Source organism: Nematolebias whitei, chromosome 15 (assembly GCF_014905685.2).
Source record: "Nematolebias whitei isolate Nwh7 chromosome 15, NemWhi1, whole genome shotgun sequence".
Classification (NCBI taxonomy): domain Eukaryota; kingdom Metazoa; phylum Chordata; class Actinopteri; order Cyprinodontiformes; family Rivulidae; genus Nematolebias; species Nematolebias whitei.
Window position 1 is genome coordinate 42315444 of NC_056512.1, and position 21428 is coordinate 42336871.

Consider the following 21428-nt stretch of genomic DNA (forward strand, 5'->3'; position numbering starts at 1 on the left):
CTAAAAGTGGAAAATTGCTAAATTAAAATGAACAAAACAGTAATTAAAATCTAAACTTAGGATAACAAAAGCTAAAAGTTATTATTATTTTTTTTTTTCGGCTGGTCCCTTCTTCAGGGGTCGCCGCAGCGACTTGGCGAGTGTTTTATTTTACGCCACATGCCCTTCCTGATGCAACCACAGACCACCGAGCTACCACAGCCCTCTGTGTGGAGCAGGGGGCTGCCATCTGTGGGGGGCGGATGGTGGGGGTTAAGCGCCTTGCTCAAGGGCCCAGAGTGGGGCAAATGAGCGTGGAGGCAGGTGTTGGTGTTTCACCTATCCCACCCACATTTTGACGGTCGGTACGAGGAGTTGAACCAGCAACCTTCCGATCACAGGCCCACCTTCTTTAACCTCTGCACCACCACTACCCCTAAATAAAGCTAAATGTAGGAAATTAATAGCCGAAAGCTAAAATAAGCTAAATTGTGTATAAACATAAAAAGTAGCAGAAGTAAACAACAAATAATATAATAAATATATATAACAATAGTAAGGAGTGTATAAATATAGATTCAAGAGAACAATGTTTTTTAAAGATTAAGAAGATCTCAATGTATTATATAAAAATATTGTCAATTTGGGTAAACATTTCAGCAAATTATTAAAACTAAGAGTCGCATCACACTATTCCAGAATGAGCTGAACGTTCTGTTGTATGAACGCCGGGTAAATTAAAAAAAACAAATTACGACGAAGACGTTCGATTGCGAACTACAAGCAGAAGAACAGAACTGCGTGAATGCTCGATCAGCAGCAGCAGCAAACACGACTTCAAGTCTTCGTGGGGTTTCGTTTGCTTTTGTTTTCCTGCAGGTTTTAAAAGGCTTCCCCGACTGTCTGCAAGCCGACATCTGCCTTCATCTGCACCGCAGCTTGTTGCAGAACTGCAAAGCTTTCCGAGGCGCCAACAAAGGCTGCCTGCGAGCGCTGGCCATGAGGTTTAAGACCACCCACGCTCCGCCGGGGGACACTCTCGTCCACAGCGGAGACATTCTCACCGCCCTCTACTTCATTTCCAGAGGGTCCATAGAGATTTTAAGGGATGACGTGGTGGTGGCCATACTGGGTGAGCAGCATTGAAACATATTTAAGTAATGAGCTAAGATTTTTTTACTTAAAGTTTTAAAATGAGTACATAATGCCGAACAACGCCACAGTGACAACCTTTCCGTGATAATAAGCCACTGTGTGTGTGTGGCGCTGCCAGCGGTGTTTGGGCACAGCTCCACTTTCATTCCACTAAAGCATTGATCATCAATAGCGCCGCTCAGATCCAGGCTGCGGAGGTCATTTCTTTTACAGCCGTGTGTGTGAGGGCGGCCGATTTGTTCTGAGCCGTCGAGCTGCAGCTGATCACAGCTGAGTCATCAATACCTCCGTGCACTCTTTTTACATTTATTAAAGCTCTACTCTCAAGAGAGATGCTGCTTGTGTTGCGCTTTCTGTAGGAAAGAACGACATCTTCGGGGAACCTAACGGCCTGTACGTGAGGCCGGGGAAATCTAGCGCCGACGTCAGAGCTCTGACTTACTGTGACCTCCACAAGATCCTGCGGGACGACCTGCTGGAGGTCCTCGACATGTATCCCGACTTCGCAGACTTGTTCTGGAGCAACTTGGAGATTACCTTCAATTTGAGAGATGTGAGTGCCACCAGGGGGCGGCGTTACTCCAAGCATCCAGATACAGAATGAAACGCCTCCTTTCTCACGAACTTCATGGGTTGATTTAATTGACAAAAGATCCGTTTTGTATATTTGAATCACTGAAACTAATATGTATCAGGCAGATAGAATAAACCAGACAACCCCAAGCAGGAACTCTGAATGTGGCTGCCGTCCGACAAGGCATCGCAGAGGCTCCCTGCGTCGTCGGAACAGACCAGGTGAGCGAGGAGCAAAGGTTTTTGCTCAAGTTTCTGCACCTGCGTCATGTTTTACCACCTCCGTCCTCTCACTTTGTCTGTCCAGACGGAATGGATCACGAGGATTCTTACCCTGACCGGTCCTGTTCGATGGCCAACCATCACCGAAGCGCCGGGGCAGGATCCCACTGGGAGGATCTCTGCAGCAGTTGTTCTCAGTCCAGCGATGAGGAACTCAAACCTGTGCAGCACAACAAGAAAGAGCTGTACGTTCATGGAGGCGACAGCAGAGACTACCAGCCTGCGGTGGTCAGCCTCCCGCCTCACAGCGGACCCTCAGCCGGAGTGGGACAGTCTGTAGAGCTTGGGGGTCCTCCATATTCAGGTCAAATCTACCAGCGCTGCTTTTATCGTGTCTGCTCCGAGTCCATGATAGTCACTATAGTCGTGAAATATTTAAAAAGTGCTTCTTTTTTCTTCAAAAATCACAGTTGTCAGCTGTAACCAACAAAAACGTGTGAATTTTGATTATCTGATTTCAAACTAGAAGAGATGTGTTGAAAGAAAACATCAGCTACATGCTAAAGTTGCCAAACAATTGAAAAGAACAAAAAAAAAAAAACCTACCGTACTTTCTGCCGTATAAGTCGCATCAGTCCAAATATGTCTAATGAAATGGGGAAAAAGATAAATACCTCGCTTCGCCATTAAGTCGCATCTATTATGCGTCACCGCTGACAACCCGAAAACGTGGGCCGGTGTGCCAAAAATCGATTGGCTGCCAAATGGCGGCCGCGGGAGCGTGCACGGGAGGACTTTAACAAGAGTTTAACAAGATTAATACTTAAAAACAATTATTTGTTTGCTTGACATTATAGGAAAGGTGTGCCTCAGTTGAACTTTTCCTTAATAAATGTCCTTTAATGGTCAAATCAGCTGCGTTTCACCTGGGCGACGCAGTGAAATGCAGCTGATTTGACGTTTGCTCCAGGCGTTCCAGAGCGAGACGATGGTGGCTCTGTATGGCAAGACAAGTGTCTCATGAGACACTTGCCATATTACTCAAAGGCCCTCTAGCGGCTGAAAATCATAGTGTTCAATATTTTCCATGTCAGAATGAATGAAATCATCAGATAAAAGCCAAAAATTGGGTTATATTGTAAATATGGGGGAAAATGTATATTAGTCGTTTTGGTGTATAAGTTGCAGAACTTGCCAATTTATGCAAAAATGTGCGACTTATACAGCGAAAAATACGGTAACTAAAAATTAAAGGCAAAACGCTAGCTTAAAGCTAAGAATGGCAAAATGCTAGTTGAATCATGTGTCAGACATTGGCTAAAATGTAAACGTAGCTAAAAACAGCTACAAAAGGCTGCCTAAAAGTAGCAAAAGGCTGGTTTAAAGATTTGCAAAGGTGTGGCTAAAACTTAAATGTAGTAAAAGACTAACTATAGGCTACAAATAGCAAAAGACTACCTACAAGATAAAAGCAGCAATGTGCTAGCTAAAGGTAGCAAACTGTTAGCTAAAAGTAGAAAAAGGCTAGCTGCAAGATAAATGTAGCAATGCTAAATAAGGCTTGCTACAAGCCAAAACATGCAGAACAGAAGGTAAACGCTAAAGACAAACAGAAGTGTAACTAAAAGTAGCAAAATGCTAACTACAAGCTAAAAGTAGCAGGAATAAAAAACTAAAAGAAGCTAAATAAGACAAAAATGGAGGAAGTTAGTTGATTAAAAACAATATTTGATGGGCTTCCATCTTTACGTTTAAATTTTTTCTTGCAGCAGCGGCTCCTCTCAGCATGCCGGGCCTGTACAGCTACTGGACGGACCGCAGGTCCAGTCAGCTGTCGGACAACCAGAGACAAACGTCCACAGCGAGGACGAGCTTTCAGCCTCATGTGTTCGCTGAGGACCGGCCCAGAGAATTAGAATCTAGACTAGAGCTCCTGCAGTCACAACTGAACAGGTAAATTAAATTTCATCTCATTTCAGAAGCATAAATGTTCTGAGGGGGCACCCGGATTTGAACCAGGGACCTCTTGATCTGCAGTCAAATGCTCTACCACTGAGCTATACCCCCTACACTGAGATAGCAGCACACGGTTGATCTTCCTGTTGCGGCCACGTGTCTGTGTCCTGATCACAGCTCCTCCCTGTGGGGTTTATCAGTAAATTTCCAGCGGAGCCTTTTCACAGTTTGAAAGAAAGAAAAAAGAGCTGGAAGGGAAAACTATTTAAAAAAAAAGGGTCAAAGATAAGACCGACAACAATGACTAAAGTCTAACGTGCCTCCTTCTAAACTCTTGTTTGCTCTTTACATTGTAAGAATAAAATAAAGAGATTTTGTGGTGACACCCAGTGGGCTCCTATAATTAGCGTTAATTAGAAATTCTGTTTCCTTACTTCCTGTCTAGGCTGGAGACCCGCATGACCGCAGACATCAATGTGATCCTGCAGCTGCTCCAGAGGCAAATGGCCCCGGTTCCTCCAGCCTACAGCTCTCTGTCCCCCAGCCTGCCTCACCCCACCTCACTGTACAGCACAGGAGCCCCCACGATCCACACCGTCCCCCCAGTCCAGCCGCTACAGACCGACGGCTCTGCCTCACTGCTACTGGTACCAGGACGGATTTTATACTAAGGCTGTTTGCTGCTTACATTTAACTGGTATTTGCAGTTTTGTAGATGTTGCTGGTGCAGATTAAAGAAAACAGGATCGGGAAGTTAAAGTTTCTAATTACCATATTTTCCGCCGTACACGTTGCACCACCCTATTAGTCGCATCAGTCCAAATATGTCTAATGAAGTGGAAAAATACATAAATACCTCGCTTTGTCATATAAGTCACATTTATGGCTTGTCACCGCTGACAGCCCGGAAATGTGGACATGTGTTGAGCCAAAAATTGATTGGCTGCCAAATGGCGGTCGCGAGAGCGTGCACAGGACTTTAACAAGAATTTAACAAGATTAACACTTAAAAGCAATTATTTGTTTGCTTGACATTATAGCAAATGTGTGTCTCAGTCTAATTTTTCCTTAATAAATATACTTTGACGGTCAAATCAGCTGCATTTCACCGGGGCGGAGCAGCGAAATGAAGCTGATTTGACGGTTGCTGCAGGCGAGCTGGACGTATGTGGCAGGCTGTGGCAAGCCGATTGTGTCATTAATAGCCAATTTTACCTGACACAACTGCATGCCATACTGCTAGAGTGCCACCTAGTGTCTGAAAATGGTAGTGTTCAATATTTTCCATGTCAGAATAAATGAAAACATGGATCAAATATAGAAATATTCACTGATAAAATGGTACAACTATTGGACAAGAGTTTTAATAAAAACATTTTTTTGTGTGGAGACTTTAATATTGACCTGGGAAATAAAACAGATTCAAATAACATCAGTACATTTACAAATTCATTGTATAGTTTAAATCTTTATCCGTTAATATCAAAACCAACAAGAATTACAACTCATAGTGCTACAATAATCGATAATATTTTCACAAATGTAACAAATGGGGATGTGATTGGAGGTATTTTAACGAGTGATTTGAGTGATCACTTACCAGTTTTCATGATTTATAAAAATGATCAAAGCATTACAAAAGAAATTACAATTAAGGAAAAAACAATAAACACATCAAAAAAAGCAATGGACAAATTAAAAGATGATTTACATAAACAAAGCTGGAAAGACGTGTATGTTGATGATGTGAACAGATCATATGATGAGTTTATGAATATTTTAGGAGCTCTGTATGAAAAGAATTGTGTGCAAAATAATTGTACAAAGAGAAATGTTGTTGACCAACCATGGATGACGAAAGGGTTGAGAAATGCTTGTAAAAAAAAAAAGAATTATTTGTATACACGTTTCTTGAAATTGAGAACACAAGAGGCTGAAGAGAAATATAAGAAGTATAAAAATAAATTAGTAGCGATTATAAGGAAACACAAGAAGGAATATTATAGTGATTTATTAAATAAAAGCAATGGTGATATGAAAGCAACATGGCAAATAATAAATAGTGTTCTGAAAAGTCATAAAGCAAAAACAGGTATTTCACAATATTTTTTGAAAGATGACGATGAAATCCATGATGAAAATGAAATTGTAAATGGATTTAATCGTCATTTTGTGAACATTGGATCAAGCCTTGCAGCTAAAATACCAAAAGTAGACAATAATGTGAACCATTCAGTTATAGGTTGTGACAACAGTATTTTTCTTAATGGAACTGACAAAGAAGAAATAATGAATGTAGTAAAAAATCTTACAGATAAGAGATCAAAAGACTGGGTGGACATGGATATGATGTTTGTAAAGGACATAATGAGTTATGTTATCGAGCCGTTTACATATATTTGTAATTTATCATTTTCAAAAGGAATATTTCCAGACAATATGAAAGTAGCTAAGGTAGTTCCTCTCTTTAAAAATGGTGATAAATGTGTGTTCAATAATTATAGACCAATATCCTTATTACCACAATTCTCAAAAATTCTAGAAAAACTGTTTGTGACCAGATTAGATAAATTTATTACTAAACAAAACATTCTAAGTAACAGTCAGTATGGGTTTAGAGCAAAAAACTCTACATCAATGGCTCTCATGGAAATAATGGAACAAATAACTACTGCTGTCGATCAAAAACAGTATTGTGTTAGTATTTTTGTTGATTTAAAAAAAGCATTCGATACTATTGACCACGCTATTCTCCTTGAAAAATTAAATAAATATGGTATAAGAGGACCAGCATTACACTGGGTATCTAGCTATTTAAAAGATAGGAAACAGTTTGTACAAATAAATGGTGTAAGATCTGACCTGTGCAATATCACTTGTGGAGTTCCTCAAGGCTCTGTACTTGGACCAAAGTTATTTATTTTATATGTGAATGACTTAGTGAATGTATCAGGACTCCTCAAATGTGTCCTTTTTGCAGATGACACCACATTTTTTTGTTTGGGAAAAGATGTAGAACGGATGTTGGAACTGATGAAGACAGAATTTGATAAAATACAAACTTGGTTTAAAATTAATAAATTATCATTAAATTTAGATAAAACTAAATACATGATATTTAGTAACAAAAAGAAAACTGTTGACGATCCATTTAAAATTGAGGGTGTTGAGATTTGTAGAGTTAATGAGATGAAATTTTTGGGTGTAATCATTGATGAACAGCTAACATGGAAAAATCACATAAATTCTGTAAGAACAAAAATATCTAAATCTATTGCAGTACTATACAAAGTCAGGGAATTATTAAATGATAAAGCTCTGTACATGTTGTATAACACAATCATTGTTCCACATTTAATCTATTGCATTGATGTTTGGGGGAAAGCGTGTAAAACATTTACAAAACCTATTTTTATCTTACAGAAAAGAGCTGTAAGAATTATCACCAGAAAGCATTACAGTCACCCATCAAGCACATTATTTTATCAACTGAACTTATTGAAGTTCCATGATTTGGTAGATTATAGTATTTTATCAGTTATGTATAGGGCTCAAAATAACACATTACCATTAAATATCCAAAGAAATTTTATTAAAAGACAAAGTTGCTACAATCTTAAGGGGATAGAGATATTTGTCAAACCAAAATTCAGAACTAGTCTGAAGGGAAGGTCTACCTCAATCCAAGGAGTTGGATTGTGGAATGTTCTAGAGAGTGATGTGAAAAATGCCAAGTCAATGTGCACATTTAAGAAAAAGATCAAAGCTGAATTGTTAAAAAAAATATATATGAAGTAGCTTAGTGTGTGTTTTGTATTAGAATTAGAAAAATTAGAAAGAGTTATTCATTTTGTTCTGTTACTTGAAAATTATTATGTCTGAAATAATTGTTTGAAAAAAGGGGCAGATATAATAAGATTTTTTCTTCTTTCTGCTGCCTTTCATTTTAAATTTTTTTGTATCTTTTTTATATATTGTTATGGAATTGTTTTGTACTTTTTTTAAAATGAATAAACTTCATACCATACCACACCATACCAAAACGGTCATATCGCAGCCAAAAATTGGTTTATAAATATCGGGGAAAAAACATAAAAAGTTGTTTCAGTGCAGGGAATATAAATTATGCAAAATAGCTGCGACTTATTGGCCAAAAAGTACGGTAGTCAGAAAGATTGGAGGTTTGTTTATGCCTGGTCTAATTCACCTATTTTGCATTTTCAGAGTCCAGACTCTGATTTTCGGCACAAGTCCAAAGACTCCCTGTCCAGCGGTGTCCAGCTGACAGATGACACCATGTCTCCAGAGGTGGACCGTCCCCATCCGATCTCTGCGGACGTCCCTTCCCCTCAGCTGCTGTCCCCTAATGCTGAAGAACCTCCTGGACTGCTAAGTGGGAGCCAGCGCTTCCCCTCCCTCCCTGACCATCTGGAGACCTCCACAGACCTGCAGGAGATCCAAAGGCACGTCTCTGACCCCATCCTGCCCAGCAGCTAGGACGACTGTTTTTAAAAAAGCCATAGTTGTGCAGATTGATTCATTCTCCTCCCTCTACAACCTGCCGAGACGCTGCTGTAGAGCGAGGGATGTCGCGCTTTCGGCGTCACAGAGAGCTCAGAGTGCCTCCTGGTTTATTTTTTTTTTGTGTGTTGTTGTTTAACAGCAGCGTTCCTTCAGGGTTCTGTGCAATGAAGAGATTATTCCTGCCTGCAGGGTCGAAAAAGTTGTCAAAGCCAGCGACGTAAAATCAACCACTGGTTCTGAAAGCTACACATCCCATACTCAGGTTTCAGTAAACAGAGAATAAATTAAAGCTAATATGTTTAAAATATATATCTGCATTCACTTTTTTTATATAATAAGAAATGCACATTTAAGCTTGTGAAAAAAGAAGTGCAATGATTTGGAATTTAAAATATTTTTTTATAGTCGAAGAGGCGCTGGTTGCATAAAGTACCGCGCCTCTCGTAAAGACACGGCCCCAATTCCGAACAAACAATTAGTGCATTGTGTAAAATGTAATTAAAATGGAACGCAGTGATTTGCAAATCTCATGAACCCATATTTTGTTCACAATGAAACATTGGAAATGTAATAAATGTTGAAAGAATGAAATTATATATTTTTTAAATAATAAGGTGACTTTGAACTTGAAGGCAACGCATCTCAAAAAGGTTGAAAAGTGCAACAGAGGCAGTAAAAGTCAAGTAAGAAACAGCTGGAGGAGCATTTTGTAACTGATTAAACTGGTAAGAGTTGTGAGTAAAGAGCATTTTAGAGAGGCTGAATTTATCAGAAGTAAAGATGGGCGGAGGTTCACCAGTCTGTGAAAAACTCTGAAAATAGTTAAATGATTTCAGAATAATGCTGCTCAAACGAAAGTCTAAAAGGCTTTGAATGTACCAACGTCTAAAGGTCATAAAATCAGCAAAAGCCCTTCAGGAAGCCATAAGTGAGCACCATCCAGAAACACAGCTGTCTGCTCCTGGACAAAGGTCGTTTAAAATGACCTGAGGCGAAGTGAAAAACTGTTCTGAGGTCAGTCAAGTCCAAATTTTAAATTATTTTTGGTAACCGCAAACACCACATCCCTCATACTAAAAAGGAGAGGGACCATCCTGCCTGTTTATCAGCGCACAGGTCAAAAGCCTGCCTCTCTGATGGTATAGGGGTGCATTAGTGTCTCTACCATGAACAGCAGGGGTTCCCAACCCTGGTCCTTGAGGAACACCATCCTGCAGGTTTTAGTTGTTTCTCTGCTCCAACACGCCTGATTTTCATTAATGGGTGTTCAACAAGCTTCTGCAGAACATGAGGAAGTAATTAAATCACTGAATCCGGCGTGTTGGAGCAGGTAAACAACTAAGACATGCAGGATGGTGTTCCTCAAGGATTAGGGTTGGGAACTATGGTGGTAACATCTGATCCGATCCAACAAAGCAGACCCAGCACTGTTGAACAGCTCAAATCCTTGAAACCAGGAAGGGACAACAGACAGCTGGTCTCTTCAGGTTCTGGACATTTGCAGATGGTTGTTGTGGAACAAATTTTTGTCGTGTGTCGATGCCGTCAAATTCAAATTGCCTTGGTTTTCTATGGTACCGTTTCATTGGATGCTCCACTGTGATTAAGATTTATGATTTTTTTCACATTGCTACATTCTGTTTTATTGACATTTGGCACAATGTCCCAACTTTTCTTTTGAGCTGGAGTTGTAAAAACTTAGATTCAGTGTTACTGTGGGGTTTGATGAAATAAAATAAACTGTGTGACTCTGGGGAGGATGAAGGTTGAAAGCTTGGCAGAGCAACAAAGGAGCTTTCATCTCACTTTTCTTGTGACACTCTGACGTGAATCAGCAGCGTGTGCTGAGCGTGTCGTTTCATCAGGAAGAAGTGATCAAACGTCACAGTTTCTGTGGATTCACTGGTGGTTTCAGTCATGACAGATCTTTTGTTTGTGTTTATCTGTGCCGTGCAGCTCCGAGTTGTACCATCTGTTTGTTAAAACGGGATATAATGAAGGCTATGGGGTGCCGTTTGTAAAGTTACACAGTCAAAAATTAACAGCAATATTTTGGTTTATTGATCCTTTAATAAGAAAAAAATAGGTTTTTTTTTTTCAGTCATATTTTCTTCATGTTATTCATACATTTATAAATGTCATAGTTCCCAACTAAATATTTAATTTACAAGCTAAACACTTAGTTAAACTAAATACTTAACTTGCAAGTTAAATATTTAGGTGTAAATTAAACATTTATTTTCCAAGCTAAATATTTATTTTCACAACTAAACACTTAATTCCCAAACTAAATATTTATTGTCCAAGCTAAATATTTTATTTCCAAACTATAAACATTTAATTTCTAAGCTAAACATTTAATTCCTAAACTAAATATTTAATTTGCTAACTAAATATTTAACTCTGAGCTAAATATTTAATTTGCAAGGTCCAAGTTAAATTTTTAGGTCAGAGTTAAATATTTCGTTAGCAAATTAAATATTTATTTTGGAAATTTAATGTTTAGCTTAGAAATTAAATGTTTTGTTTGGAATTTAAATATTTAGCTGGGACAATAAATATTTAGTTTGGAAATTAAATGTTTAGTTTTAATAATAAATATTTAGTTTGGAAATTAAATGTTTAATTTACACCTAAATATTTAGTTTACTAGCTAAATATTTAACTTTGAGGAACACCATCCTGCAGGTTTTAGTTGTTTCTGTGCTCCGACACACCTGATTGTCATTAATGGTTTAGTTTACTAACTAAATATTTAACTTGCAAGTTAAGTATTTAGCTTATAAATTAAATATTTAGTTGGGAACTATGTATGAATAACATGGTGAAAATATGAAATGGAAAAAAAATTATTAGAAAAGGCCAAATAAACAAAAACATTGCCAAAGTATTGCTGTTAATTTTTGACTGTAACTTTACAAACGGCACCCCATAGCAGGCCACCTGAGGTGTTTACCTGAATGTGCTGAAGTGAAGAAGCGCTCCAGTTTTCCAACATGCACTGGGTGACAAGCGAATGGGGCGAATGTAACGAGTTTACAAGCATTTATGATTCTGTACGCTGTTTGTTGAAGCACAAGTTCATGTTCTGTATCTCAGTTTTTTTAGAATAAAGACACAGAGTTATTTACTGGAGTGGGTTTTTTTTGTGTGTAAATCTAACAAAACCCAGAGATGCCAAATGAACGCAATCGACAATTCAATACAAGTCATGCTGTAATACGCAAAAATGACACATTAAAAAAAAAAGTATAGCATTTAAAGTATGTGTGAAGGAAGACTCTCAGCTAACACCACGCTAAATTTGAGCTCAGTATCTGTAAAACTGACTGGAATAAAACCATTTTGGGGTTGGCTAAGGTAAAAGTTTTCTTAAAATATGTCCAGTGGTCCATGAGATATTTTACTAACACAACTCACAAATCCACAGACATGGACAGAACCACTGCTGTGTAATGACTCACTACACATCTGTCAGGGGGTATAGCTCAGTGGTAGAGCATTTGACTGCAGATCAAGAGGTCCCTGGTTCAAATCCTGGTGCCCCCTATGTACATTTATGCCTCCAAAACATGATGTAATTTACTTGTTAAATAACAAAACACAAGTCATTGTTTGAGAATTTCCATAATGAATCTATTTATTATAGCTGAGAACATCTTTCTGTGCACAAAACGTTCTCTTCTCTTGGCCTGAAGGCCAGCTCGCCGACTCGCTCACTGGTGTTGACGCCTTGAGAACATGCCCAAAACGTTCTCTTACCTCCAGCTGGAGGTCGACCAGCCGACATCCATGGATCCGACTGCAGCTGCTTATAAGTCTGGACTCTGCTGGATGACAGTCTGCAGCAAAATGTTCGATGCTCATTCAGTGACATGATCCGTGCAGTGAATATCTGTAGTCTGTTTTCAATAAGTCATTGCAAGTAAAACCAGTTTAAAATCTTCTTGTGTCCTCAGTGTGGCTTATTTGAGTATAATGAAAATATATTTATTTATCCAACGGTCATGACCAGGGTTCTGCAATCTGCGGCTCTGGAGCAGCTCTTTGGTCCCTCCGCAGCGGCTCTTTCAAGCTTTGACCAAAACTAACAGAAAACTGAATGTGATTGGTTGTCATACAAACAACAAAAATAATAGTTTTAGCTGTTTTCTTTTATTTTGCAAATACTCACTTTGACTTTGACTTATTTTTTCCACAATTTAAAAAAGATATATAGATCTGCAGCTCATAGTTTGTTTGTTTTAACTATTTTCTCCCTCTTTACAAGAATCTGGTCTTTTCATTAGTCTTAGAAATATCAATAAATGTTAAAAACCATTAGATATTTTTATCGTTATAATGTCACCGCTACTGGCCACAAAAGTCTCCTCCAACAAAACTAAAGTGGCCCATGGGCCACTAGTTGATAATCACAGTTGTAGCAAGTTGTTGCGGCTCTGAATACGTTTAATTTAGTGAATAAAGGTGTAAAAATGACTCTTTTGATTGTAAAGTTTCAAGACCCCTGCTCATGACAAACCAATAAATCAAAGGACAAAGTCAAAACGTGCTGCTTGTGGGACTCTTTTTGTTGTGGCTCCTTGGACTTGTAGTGAACCAGATGACCTCAAATCTACCAGATGGACAGAGACTGTTATTTTCATTGATCTGAATAAGTCTGAACCATCTGATGAACTTTCTTTCTTGAATTAATCAAGCAGAAAAGACAATTCTTTATAATCATTACTGTCTTACAAATGTTTTGATAATCAAATTGTGTTAGTTCACTCAATGCTTTACAGGTTGAAAAGAACTACTAATTTTTATTTTACATAAACAGTAAGTAATGATTTTTGTTCCTCATTCAGAGAAGAAATCACCTGAATATGCCTTTCTTGATTTTCGGTCTGAAATGAGCAAGCTGTCGTAAGTATGTGAAAGGTTGGTCTTCGGTCAACTAAAATGTTTACTGAAGAAGAAATGTCATGTTTAAACTTTTTCAGAAGATTACTAAGAGTAGACTCCAAAAAGTCTGCTGCTTCTGCAATAATCTTTTCTGTATGTTAAACAAGTTTCATTCTCTGACCTCGACTGTTGATAAACACCTTACGTCAAAAACCACTCCTCTTTCTGGTCCTTCCACGAATCAGAAAGCTCTAAATTGAACAGGAAGTCGACCCAAATAAAATGTGGCAATTTCTCAGTTCAAGAGAGAATAGAGAATTATGAATTCCAGAATTCCAAGAGATTGAGAGTTCTGAGAGATGTTGGATTGAGAGCTGACAACAGGTCCGATAGTCCAACAGAATGAGCAGATTGAGAGTGCAGCCGGTTCTGAAAGTTTCAGAGCAATGAAGAATCCAGAGGTTTTGGGATTATAATTCTGTTTTGAACTAACCACGCACGACTCTTCGAGGATTTTAGCTGTTTTCAACGGAGACGCTGATATCAGTTGAAAAAGGATTCTTACTGAGCTGATCTATCATCAATCAGGTAACGGCCTCTTCTTCGACTAAAGTGTACCGTGGACAGGCTGGAGATCTGACGGAGCGTGCAACTTCTGGTCAAACAGATTAAATTCCCTCACACATTTCCTCTGTAAGATAAATCTCAATTTAATCTTAAACTCTTCTCTCTCATAAAACAGTACAGATATTTTTAGAAATGTCTGAAGCAAAGTCCTCAAATCACCGCCGAGTGATTTGAAGTTCATTTTCTGTGAAACTGTCTGTTATTATTTTCATATTATGCCAAATTAATGTAAATGTTTGATGTTAAACTTTGATTTTGAAAATAAATGATTCCATTCATTTGATGGGTCAAAGATAAATAACGTCTCTCGTTCACATTTCTGTTAAATTCAATGCACGGCATTTACAGTCAGAAAAATGAAGAACTCGTGAATATTGTATGCATATATATAACACATATATTTGTCATACAACAAGTGACACGTACCTCACGTGTATCACTACAGACTGATGAAGTCCTTTGGATGAAGGATGAAACGTCTCAACAACAAAACAAAAAAAACGTCCAGATGACCTGACTGAACATTGTTGAATTCTTTACCTGGATTGTTGAGCAGGAACTTTGATATTCTAAATGAGATGTTGTAAAAACAAAACCCAGTTCAGTGTTAGAAACAAAATGTGACACATTTCACTGTTTATTGTATTTTTCTTCTTGTTAATACTGCGATTGAACTGAATTATGTGAAGCTCATGACGAACCTCCTGAAGGCCTTAAATTTCCATTAAATTTCCATTAAAATAAGAGAAAAGACATGATCGGATGAGACAGGAGGAACCACTGAGCTGTCCACAGAACCAGTGGTTAAAAAAGAGAACATACATACAAAGGGCTGCCTTTTTACTTGGAATGGCTTTGGAGTCCTGAAAACTGTGACCAGCTGCTATAAGGGCCGTCACAGGTCCAAAGCATAATTTCTATAAGGACTATTTAATTTTTCTTTTAAGAAGGAGGGGCAGTAATGTCTCCCTTCAGTCTTGGTTTGAGATTTGGTTTAAAATAAAGCTGACGTGTTATAATTAAACATTTTCTGGGTCGTACTCCAGCTTTGGAGCTCCACCAGAAAGCAATAAAGCCACGACTTGTGCTCCTCTGTCAGCGTACATCTGAAATTTTACGGTAATTTCAAACCCTCATTGCGTTTGTCATGGTGGGCAAGGACAAGGAGTTCTGCCGTCATGGGTTTTCCCAGAAATAATAAAACTAAAAGGTTGAAGCGCAAGAGAAATCCAATATAATTCTTCCTTTGATGGAGGATCAGGGGCTTATTATTTAATCTCATCCAACTCAAAACATATTTAATGGAACATTCAGCGTGAAACTAATTAACCAACCCACCCACAGCAGAGAGCTGTTCAGAAAGCTGCAAACTTTAGAAAACATTGTGCAGCAAGCATTAGAGAGCGAAGCTTCCTCCAAAATAAAGTGCACCGTGTTCCTTACATTCTCTTCATACTCTGTACGCCACGGCTGATGTCACGGCCAATAAGGTACTAATTATTAATACCTATTTGAGAGAAATTCGATAAAAGAAGACTGTGCTTTTAGGAAAGAACAAGAGTCTCAGTTTCAGAGGAACTCTCCTCTCGGAATTGTGATCTCCATGTGAGGTGCTGATTCAGGTCATCCACCCGCATGATCGTCACATTTCCCCTCAGTAAGAGGGGGGGCTGTGCGATGCAAGACAGAAGAGACACATCCTGTTAGGACCAGTGTCCTGTAGGACAAAGTGACCTGATCTCTTCCTGCAGCAACGGATCGAGGAAGTTTCCATAATTTGTGTTTCTGCTGCAGAGATCTGCATCATGCAAAAAAAGAGTGGCTTTCTTTGTGCATGAGGCCTTACAAGTTTACAAACAGTTGCGGACACGAACGCTTCAGAGCTCCTCGGGGCATCAGTGACACTTTATTGACTTAAAAAAACACGTCGTTGCAAATGAAGACAAATGCTGCAAATGATTTAATTTACATGCTATATTTGCTACGCAGATATATCGTACAATTAATACTGAAACTTTGCTTATCTTGTAGTTTTGTATGTTTATTGTCTGTAACGACCTAAAATTTACCTTTAACTGAAGCTAATTTAATGAGAAATAAGGACATTTCCCTGATATTTTAAGCTAAATTGCTGATTTTTGCAATGGAGCGTAAATTTTCTGAATGAATGAACAAACGTTTTTCGAAATAAGAATCTAACGGTGCTCATTCTGTCTAAATGTGCTCACAAGATTAAAATAAAACTTTAAAAGAAAGGCCCAGATGAAAAATGTCCAAATCACTGAGCTGCTGTTGTCATTTATTTTGAATTGCTTTGCCATTTTTAAGACATATTTTTTTTGTAATCTGAGATGAAAATTCATAATTTTGAGATCCAAAGTCATAATTTTGAGATGATAAATAAGATGCTAACATTTAGATGCTAAGTGATAAGTTTGAAATGTTAAATTGAAATTTTGAGATTCTAAGTCATAATTATAAATGTCATTAGTCAGATAAAAATTCATATGCTATTAAGCAATATGTCATAATTATAAATTGCTAATAATTCATCAGTTAGTGGAATAAATTTAAGTATATTAAAATGTAAAATGCTAAGTGATAATTTTGAGATAGTGTCTCATAAAACATCAATGTTGGTGTGTTCATGCGTGCACATCTGCTCACAGACTCATGTTCATGTTTGTGCTGATGTTCAATGTTTTATGTTATGAGTGCTTAGTGTATATTTAGTTGATGTTTTTCTTAGTTCATATCTTAGATCTTATTACTGTTTTTCTTATACATTTTATTGTTGGATGTAACTGGGACCTTGTGTACATAATTTCGCTCCACCACATGTACCACATGAGGTGCGAATGACAATAAAGAAACTCTGACTCTGACTCATAATCTTAAAATTATGACTTTGAGGATTTTTTCCTCTCCAGAGCAGAGTTTAAAATTCACAGTGCGCACTAAAGCTGCTAGTTTGCGTCGGTTTGTGCTGAACTTTTAGAAAAATTAGAAAGTTATTCATTTTGTTCTGTTACTTGAAAATTATTATGATTGAAATAATTGTTTGAAAAAAGGGGCAGATATAATAAGATTTTTTTCTTCTTTCTGCTGCCTTTCATTTTAAATATTTTGTAACTTTTTTTATATTGTTATGGAATTGTTTTGTACTTTTTTAAATGAATAAACTTTATACCATTTATACCATACCATTTATAACTTTTTACCGTAACGCTCCGTGTTTGTGCGCAGCTACGTTCCTTACGCGAGCGTACGACCTAAATGTTACGCAAACGTCACGACGTTTCACAATAAAAGCCCCGTCTCTCTGTTGTCCTGACGTTTAAGGCGTAAGCTAACTGTGCGGCCAGTGTCTGGAAGAGCAGCAAAATGGGAGTGACGGTTAGGGTGGAATACTGGTACGTGTTTTACTGTACTCATTCTTATTTTGCCCATACTTATTTATTTATTTGAATATTTCCGCGAGTCTCGGTTTACACTTTCGAATAGCTACCGTTAGCATCGTTAGCGAAAGCTAAGCTAAACTTTGCTTTTAACTCGTCTGACGCTTCGTTTCTGTTTTTCTTTACGTGTGTGTTTTTACTCTTGATCTTGACGCAGTGGTGGATGAGGATACGAACCCCGCTTTCGGGAGCTCGCCCAGGTGATTCGGGCCGAGTTTCCCGAGGCGGAAGTGTCGGGCTTTGTGGGACGAACAGGTGAGCATGAGCCGTCACACACGAACTTTGAGTTAAAGAGTCGATGATGGTGTTTTGTTTTCAAATCTATACCCTGGACGTTTATTTAACAGTTTGTCAAGACAAATGTCGTTCTCATTATTTATATATTTTTGTTTGTTGGATTGGATTTTAGGCAGCTTTGAAATTGAAATCAACGGGCAGCTCGTCTTTTCCAAGCTCGAGACAAGTGGCTTCCCGTACGAGGATGACGTAAGACGCATGCGCACTAAGTGATGTACGCTTCAAAGCATTTGGTTCATCCGCTCCCATCTTCTTCTTCGTTTGTTTTTGTTTGTGCTGCTACAGATCTTGGAAGCAGTCCAGAATGCCAGTAATGGGAAACCTGTGCAGAAGATCACTAAGAGCCGGGCGCCGTGCATCATCATGTAAATGAAGTTGCATGCTGTCAGCATCTCTGAGGAAGAGCTCAACAACAACAACAACAACAACAACAACAACAACAACAACAACAACAATGAGCTCCCGAGAAGATCTTTGAGCACAGGCTGCTTCCTGTGATGCAGGTCTGCTGACATCCGGCTCCTCTTTCTGCTCCCATCGGGCGCCTCGGGCTGTCGATGATTACCGTAGCTGAAAATCTTGTAGGTTATGGTTTGATGGATCCATTCCTGGAGTCTATCTCGTGTGGGAACAGCGATAGGGAGAGTTTGTCACAGATGAGTTCTATATTACCATATCGCCTCATTGCCTGGCATTTTTTATGTTTGTCTGTAATTGTTTATTGAATTTATTGCAAAATGATACTAAAAAGGCATAAAGACTAGTTGCAACGATAGACTACACACTTCTATATGGAACTCTACCGGTAATGTTTGAGGGCCGTGATAAAATGTGCTGCTGGTAATGATTTGTGGTTAAACATTAATATCTTGCTTTGCATACAGGGGCATTAGCTCTGCCAAGTATAATTAAAACTATTCAGATTATTATTTTTTTATGTTTAAAGCATATCTGTAACTGAAACTGGAGCCGTCAGGGGTTTTGCATCTGAGAACCATCTTTCACTGATTTGCCATTTTCATCTACTACATCCTTTCAATTTGTTTACTTTTCTTTCTTTGAATAAAGCAAATGATAAGTTCAGCAGCTGTCGCCCTGCTTATTCTGAACCTGATGTACAGTGTTTGTACATATTTTCAGTTTCTACCTGGGTGTTTTCAAAAAGCTCCTCTGGGTTTAGTCCTCCCTTTGACAATAAAGACTAGCACCAATTAGCTGTGGTCCCTCAGAACCTGTTCTGTTTGCTCTTAGCAGCCGTCGTGACAACAGTTGCCACTTGTCCTGATGTCATGTGATCTCAAGTTGAGGATAAAACTTATCTTTAATAATAAAAAAAAACTCAACGGTGATTCCAAGATGTATACATATGAACCCACATGGAGGTGACGGTGTATTAAAATAGTCTGCATAAACTGGTCTGTTTTGTTTTTTTAGAAAAGTGGTCTGAGCCTTTTTTAACTTTTAAATGAGTGTTTTGTTGAATCTAAATGTGACTGTGTCAAAATGTCAACTCTGCTTTAGTCTTAACTACTTCCTTTGGATGGAGCTCCTCTACTGTACAGCTGGAAGGTCATTAACGTGTTAAAACAATTCTGTATTTCAAATGATCTCAACTTTTATTCATTCAAAAGTATGTTCCTGAACTGGACTTCTTGGATTTTCAGAACGGGAAATATCTAGTTATGGATTTTTACATTTCTTATGCAAAGTGTTTATCACATTCTGGATCTGTAAATTCACTTCAGCTTTGCATCCTTAGAAAAACACAGAGGCTCCTTTAAATAAATGGAAAATTTAGGTTTTTTAAAAATTTAAACGATATTCTTCAAATTTAAAGCACCCCCTCCCAGATTAGGAAGAGACGAATACGATGAACTGATCATTTTTATTTCACATTTCTTAAACGTGCAAATAAGAGTTTGGTTCTTAAAGGAGCTGCAGATAATCACTGCTCCCTAAAACTGAAAATTAATTCCCACTGGTTTCAACTACAGAACCACCGGGCTTTTACTGTGACCGGTACCAGAATTGGGAATTTTATAAGGGTGCTGTACTGGACTAAAAACAGAAAACGTGTTTCAATTAACACACAAGGTGGAAAATACAAAAGTTGAACCTTGAGACAAATCTCGCATCATTGTGTCTTAAACTGGTTTTTGCTTTGGGGAGGTCTGCAACAAACTTAAAGTGGAGAAATTAGGAATATGTTTTAGAGAAACAACTACAGCTTAACTCTGTAGGTATAAATCTTCATTCATGACCGAGAGATTTTTTTTGTTGTAGACTCAAGTCGAACCCTGATAGTAATCTTATTCTACAATAATTACCTCAGTGTCTGTAAATCTCAAGGTAGAGCTATTTTTGTGTTGGTTAATGACAACTAGCTGTAAAACTAGCTCGTAAATAGACACAAAAAGTCAATTAATTGTAGACGTGCCCCCACTGATTACTTCTGCAAGCTTCATTCAGATCTTTAAAGGTTCAACTCTTCTGCGTGTGTGCCACATTTCTGTGCGTAAAGCTGCCTGATGCCATGAATCTCAGGCCTCAGTGATAAAGATGCAGCAAAACCTGGAGACATGGAGAAATGTTTGTGTGTTAATGTTATTTTTAGCCCTTAAAATGTAACCAGTCCCCTCAATCAGGAAGGGAAACAGATGCACAGACAAGAAACTTCTCACACAGCCCTGATCCACAGGCCAGTTAAAGTTCCTGAATAAACTTTAAATTATTCTGCCGGGTGATTTAAATCCATGAGCAGGAGCTTCTCTGTGCTGCTAAGACTGTTCTGCATCTTAACTAATTTATTTAATATTAGTTTTAGTGTTTTATTGATATTAGCATTCTACACTTTACATTTGTTGTCCAATAAATAAGTGAAACAACAGCACCCCCTGGTGGAAGCAGCACAAAATATATTCTCAGTCTCCTGGACTTGAACCCAGAACCTCCTGATCAGATGTCTCACACTCAACCACTACACTACCAGTCAAACACTTACTTCTTCTGGATTGAGAATAGTTTTCATTATTTATGAATGAGTTATGCTCAATGGATCATAGGTGTGACTTGCAAAACATAAAACAAAACATTAATTAATTTAGCGTTAAAGATCAGACCAACCCTGTTCAGTTGATTTTTCTACATTAAAACTATCTCACACATTAGATCATTTCATTCACTGTTTCCGGTGTTTACCTTTTAAACCAAACCTAAACCTTCCTTTTTAAATTAGTTGTTAGACTTTCACTTTTCTTTTAGACACTTTTATTGTTGAAGGGAACAACTAACGGTACTCATCAAACTTCATTTATTTTTTATTGAAAAACAAGTTGATGATTCAGAGATGGACATTGCCAACAACAAAACACTTACCTGCCGGTTGTCATTCAGGGGGTATAGCTCAGTGGTAGAGCATTTGACTGCAGATCAACAGTTCCCCAGTTCAAATCTGGGTGCCCCCTTCATCAAACGGGACAACTTTTATGTAGTTAATAGTCAAAATAAACACTATAAAGGATGGATCACAGAGCTTCAACACAACATTGATAAGATTTCTAACTTAACATGTGACCTGCCATTGTGTATCTGTTCCTCTTAAACCCAGCCAGTTGAAGCAGATGTCCTGAGCCTGTTTCTGCTAAAAGTTTCTTCCTTATGACGGAGTTTTTCCTTTCTACTGTCGCCTTTATGCTTGCTCAGAATGAGAGCCTGGATACTTTTATTATTGAAGGGAACATCTAATTGATC

The 21428-nt window shown here is 38.1% G+C and overlaps 2 protein-coding genes and 3 non-coding genes across 5 annotated transcripts in view; 4 read left to right on the plus strand and 1 right to left on the minus strand.

Annotated features, from left to right (window-relative positions):
* kcnh6a (potassium voltage-gated channel, subfamily H (eag-related), member 6a) overlaps positions 1 to 8382 on the plus strand; it is a 35993-nt gene extending 27611 nt beyond the window's left edge. The window contains exons 10-16 of the mRNA XM_037688724.1: positions 859 to 1111; positions 1494 to 1687; positions 1830 to 1929; positions 2015 to 2293; positions 3699 to 3882; positions 4331 to 4532; positions 8110 to 8382. Of these exons, the coding sequence (XP_037544652.1) occupies positions 859 to 1111; positions 1494 to 1687; positions 1830 to 1929; positions 2015 to 2293; positions 3699 to 3882; positions 4331 to 4532; positions 8110 to 8382 (1485 nt within the window). The remainder of the gene's footprint in view (positions 1 to 858; positions 1112 to 1493; positions 1688 to 1829; positions 1930 to 2014; positions 2294 to 3698; positions 3883 to 4330; positions 4533 to 8109) is intronic.
* trnac-gca lies at positions 3925 to 3996 on the minus strand. Its single transcript has one exon. It is a non-coding gene; the product is annotated as a tRNA-Cys (tRNA).
* A 3504-nt stretch (positions 8383 to 11886) lies between the features above and the next one.
* trnac-gca lies at positions 11887 to 11958 on the plus strand. The gene has a single exon. It is a non-coding gene; the product is annotated as a tRNA-Cys (tRNA).
* Positions 11959 to 17212: 5254 nt separating this feature from the next.
* On the plus strand, positions 17213 to 18065 carry LOC119421355 (migration and invasion enhancer 1-like). Its single transcript, XM_037688725.1, has 4 exons — positions 17213 to 17336; positions 17539 to 17636; positions 17791 to 17867; positions 17964 to 18065. The coding sequence occupies exons 1-4, from the start codon at positions 17308 to 17310 to the stop codon at positions 18045 to 18047; spliced, it is 288 nt and encodes a 95-aa protein (XP_037544653.1). The 5' UTR covers positions 17213 to 17307; the 3' UTR covers positions 18048 to 18065.
* Positions 18066 to 21070: 3005 nt separating this feature from the next.
* trnac-gca lies at positions 21071 to 21142 on the plus strand. The gene has a single exon. It is a non-coding gene; the product is annotated as a tRNA-Cys (tRNA).
* The last annotated feature ends 286 nt before the right edge of the window (positions 21143 to 21428 follow it).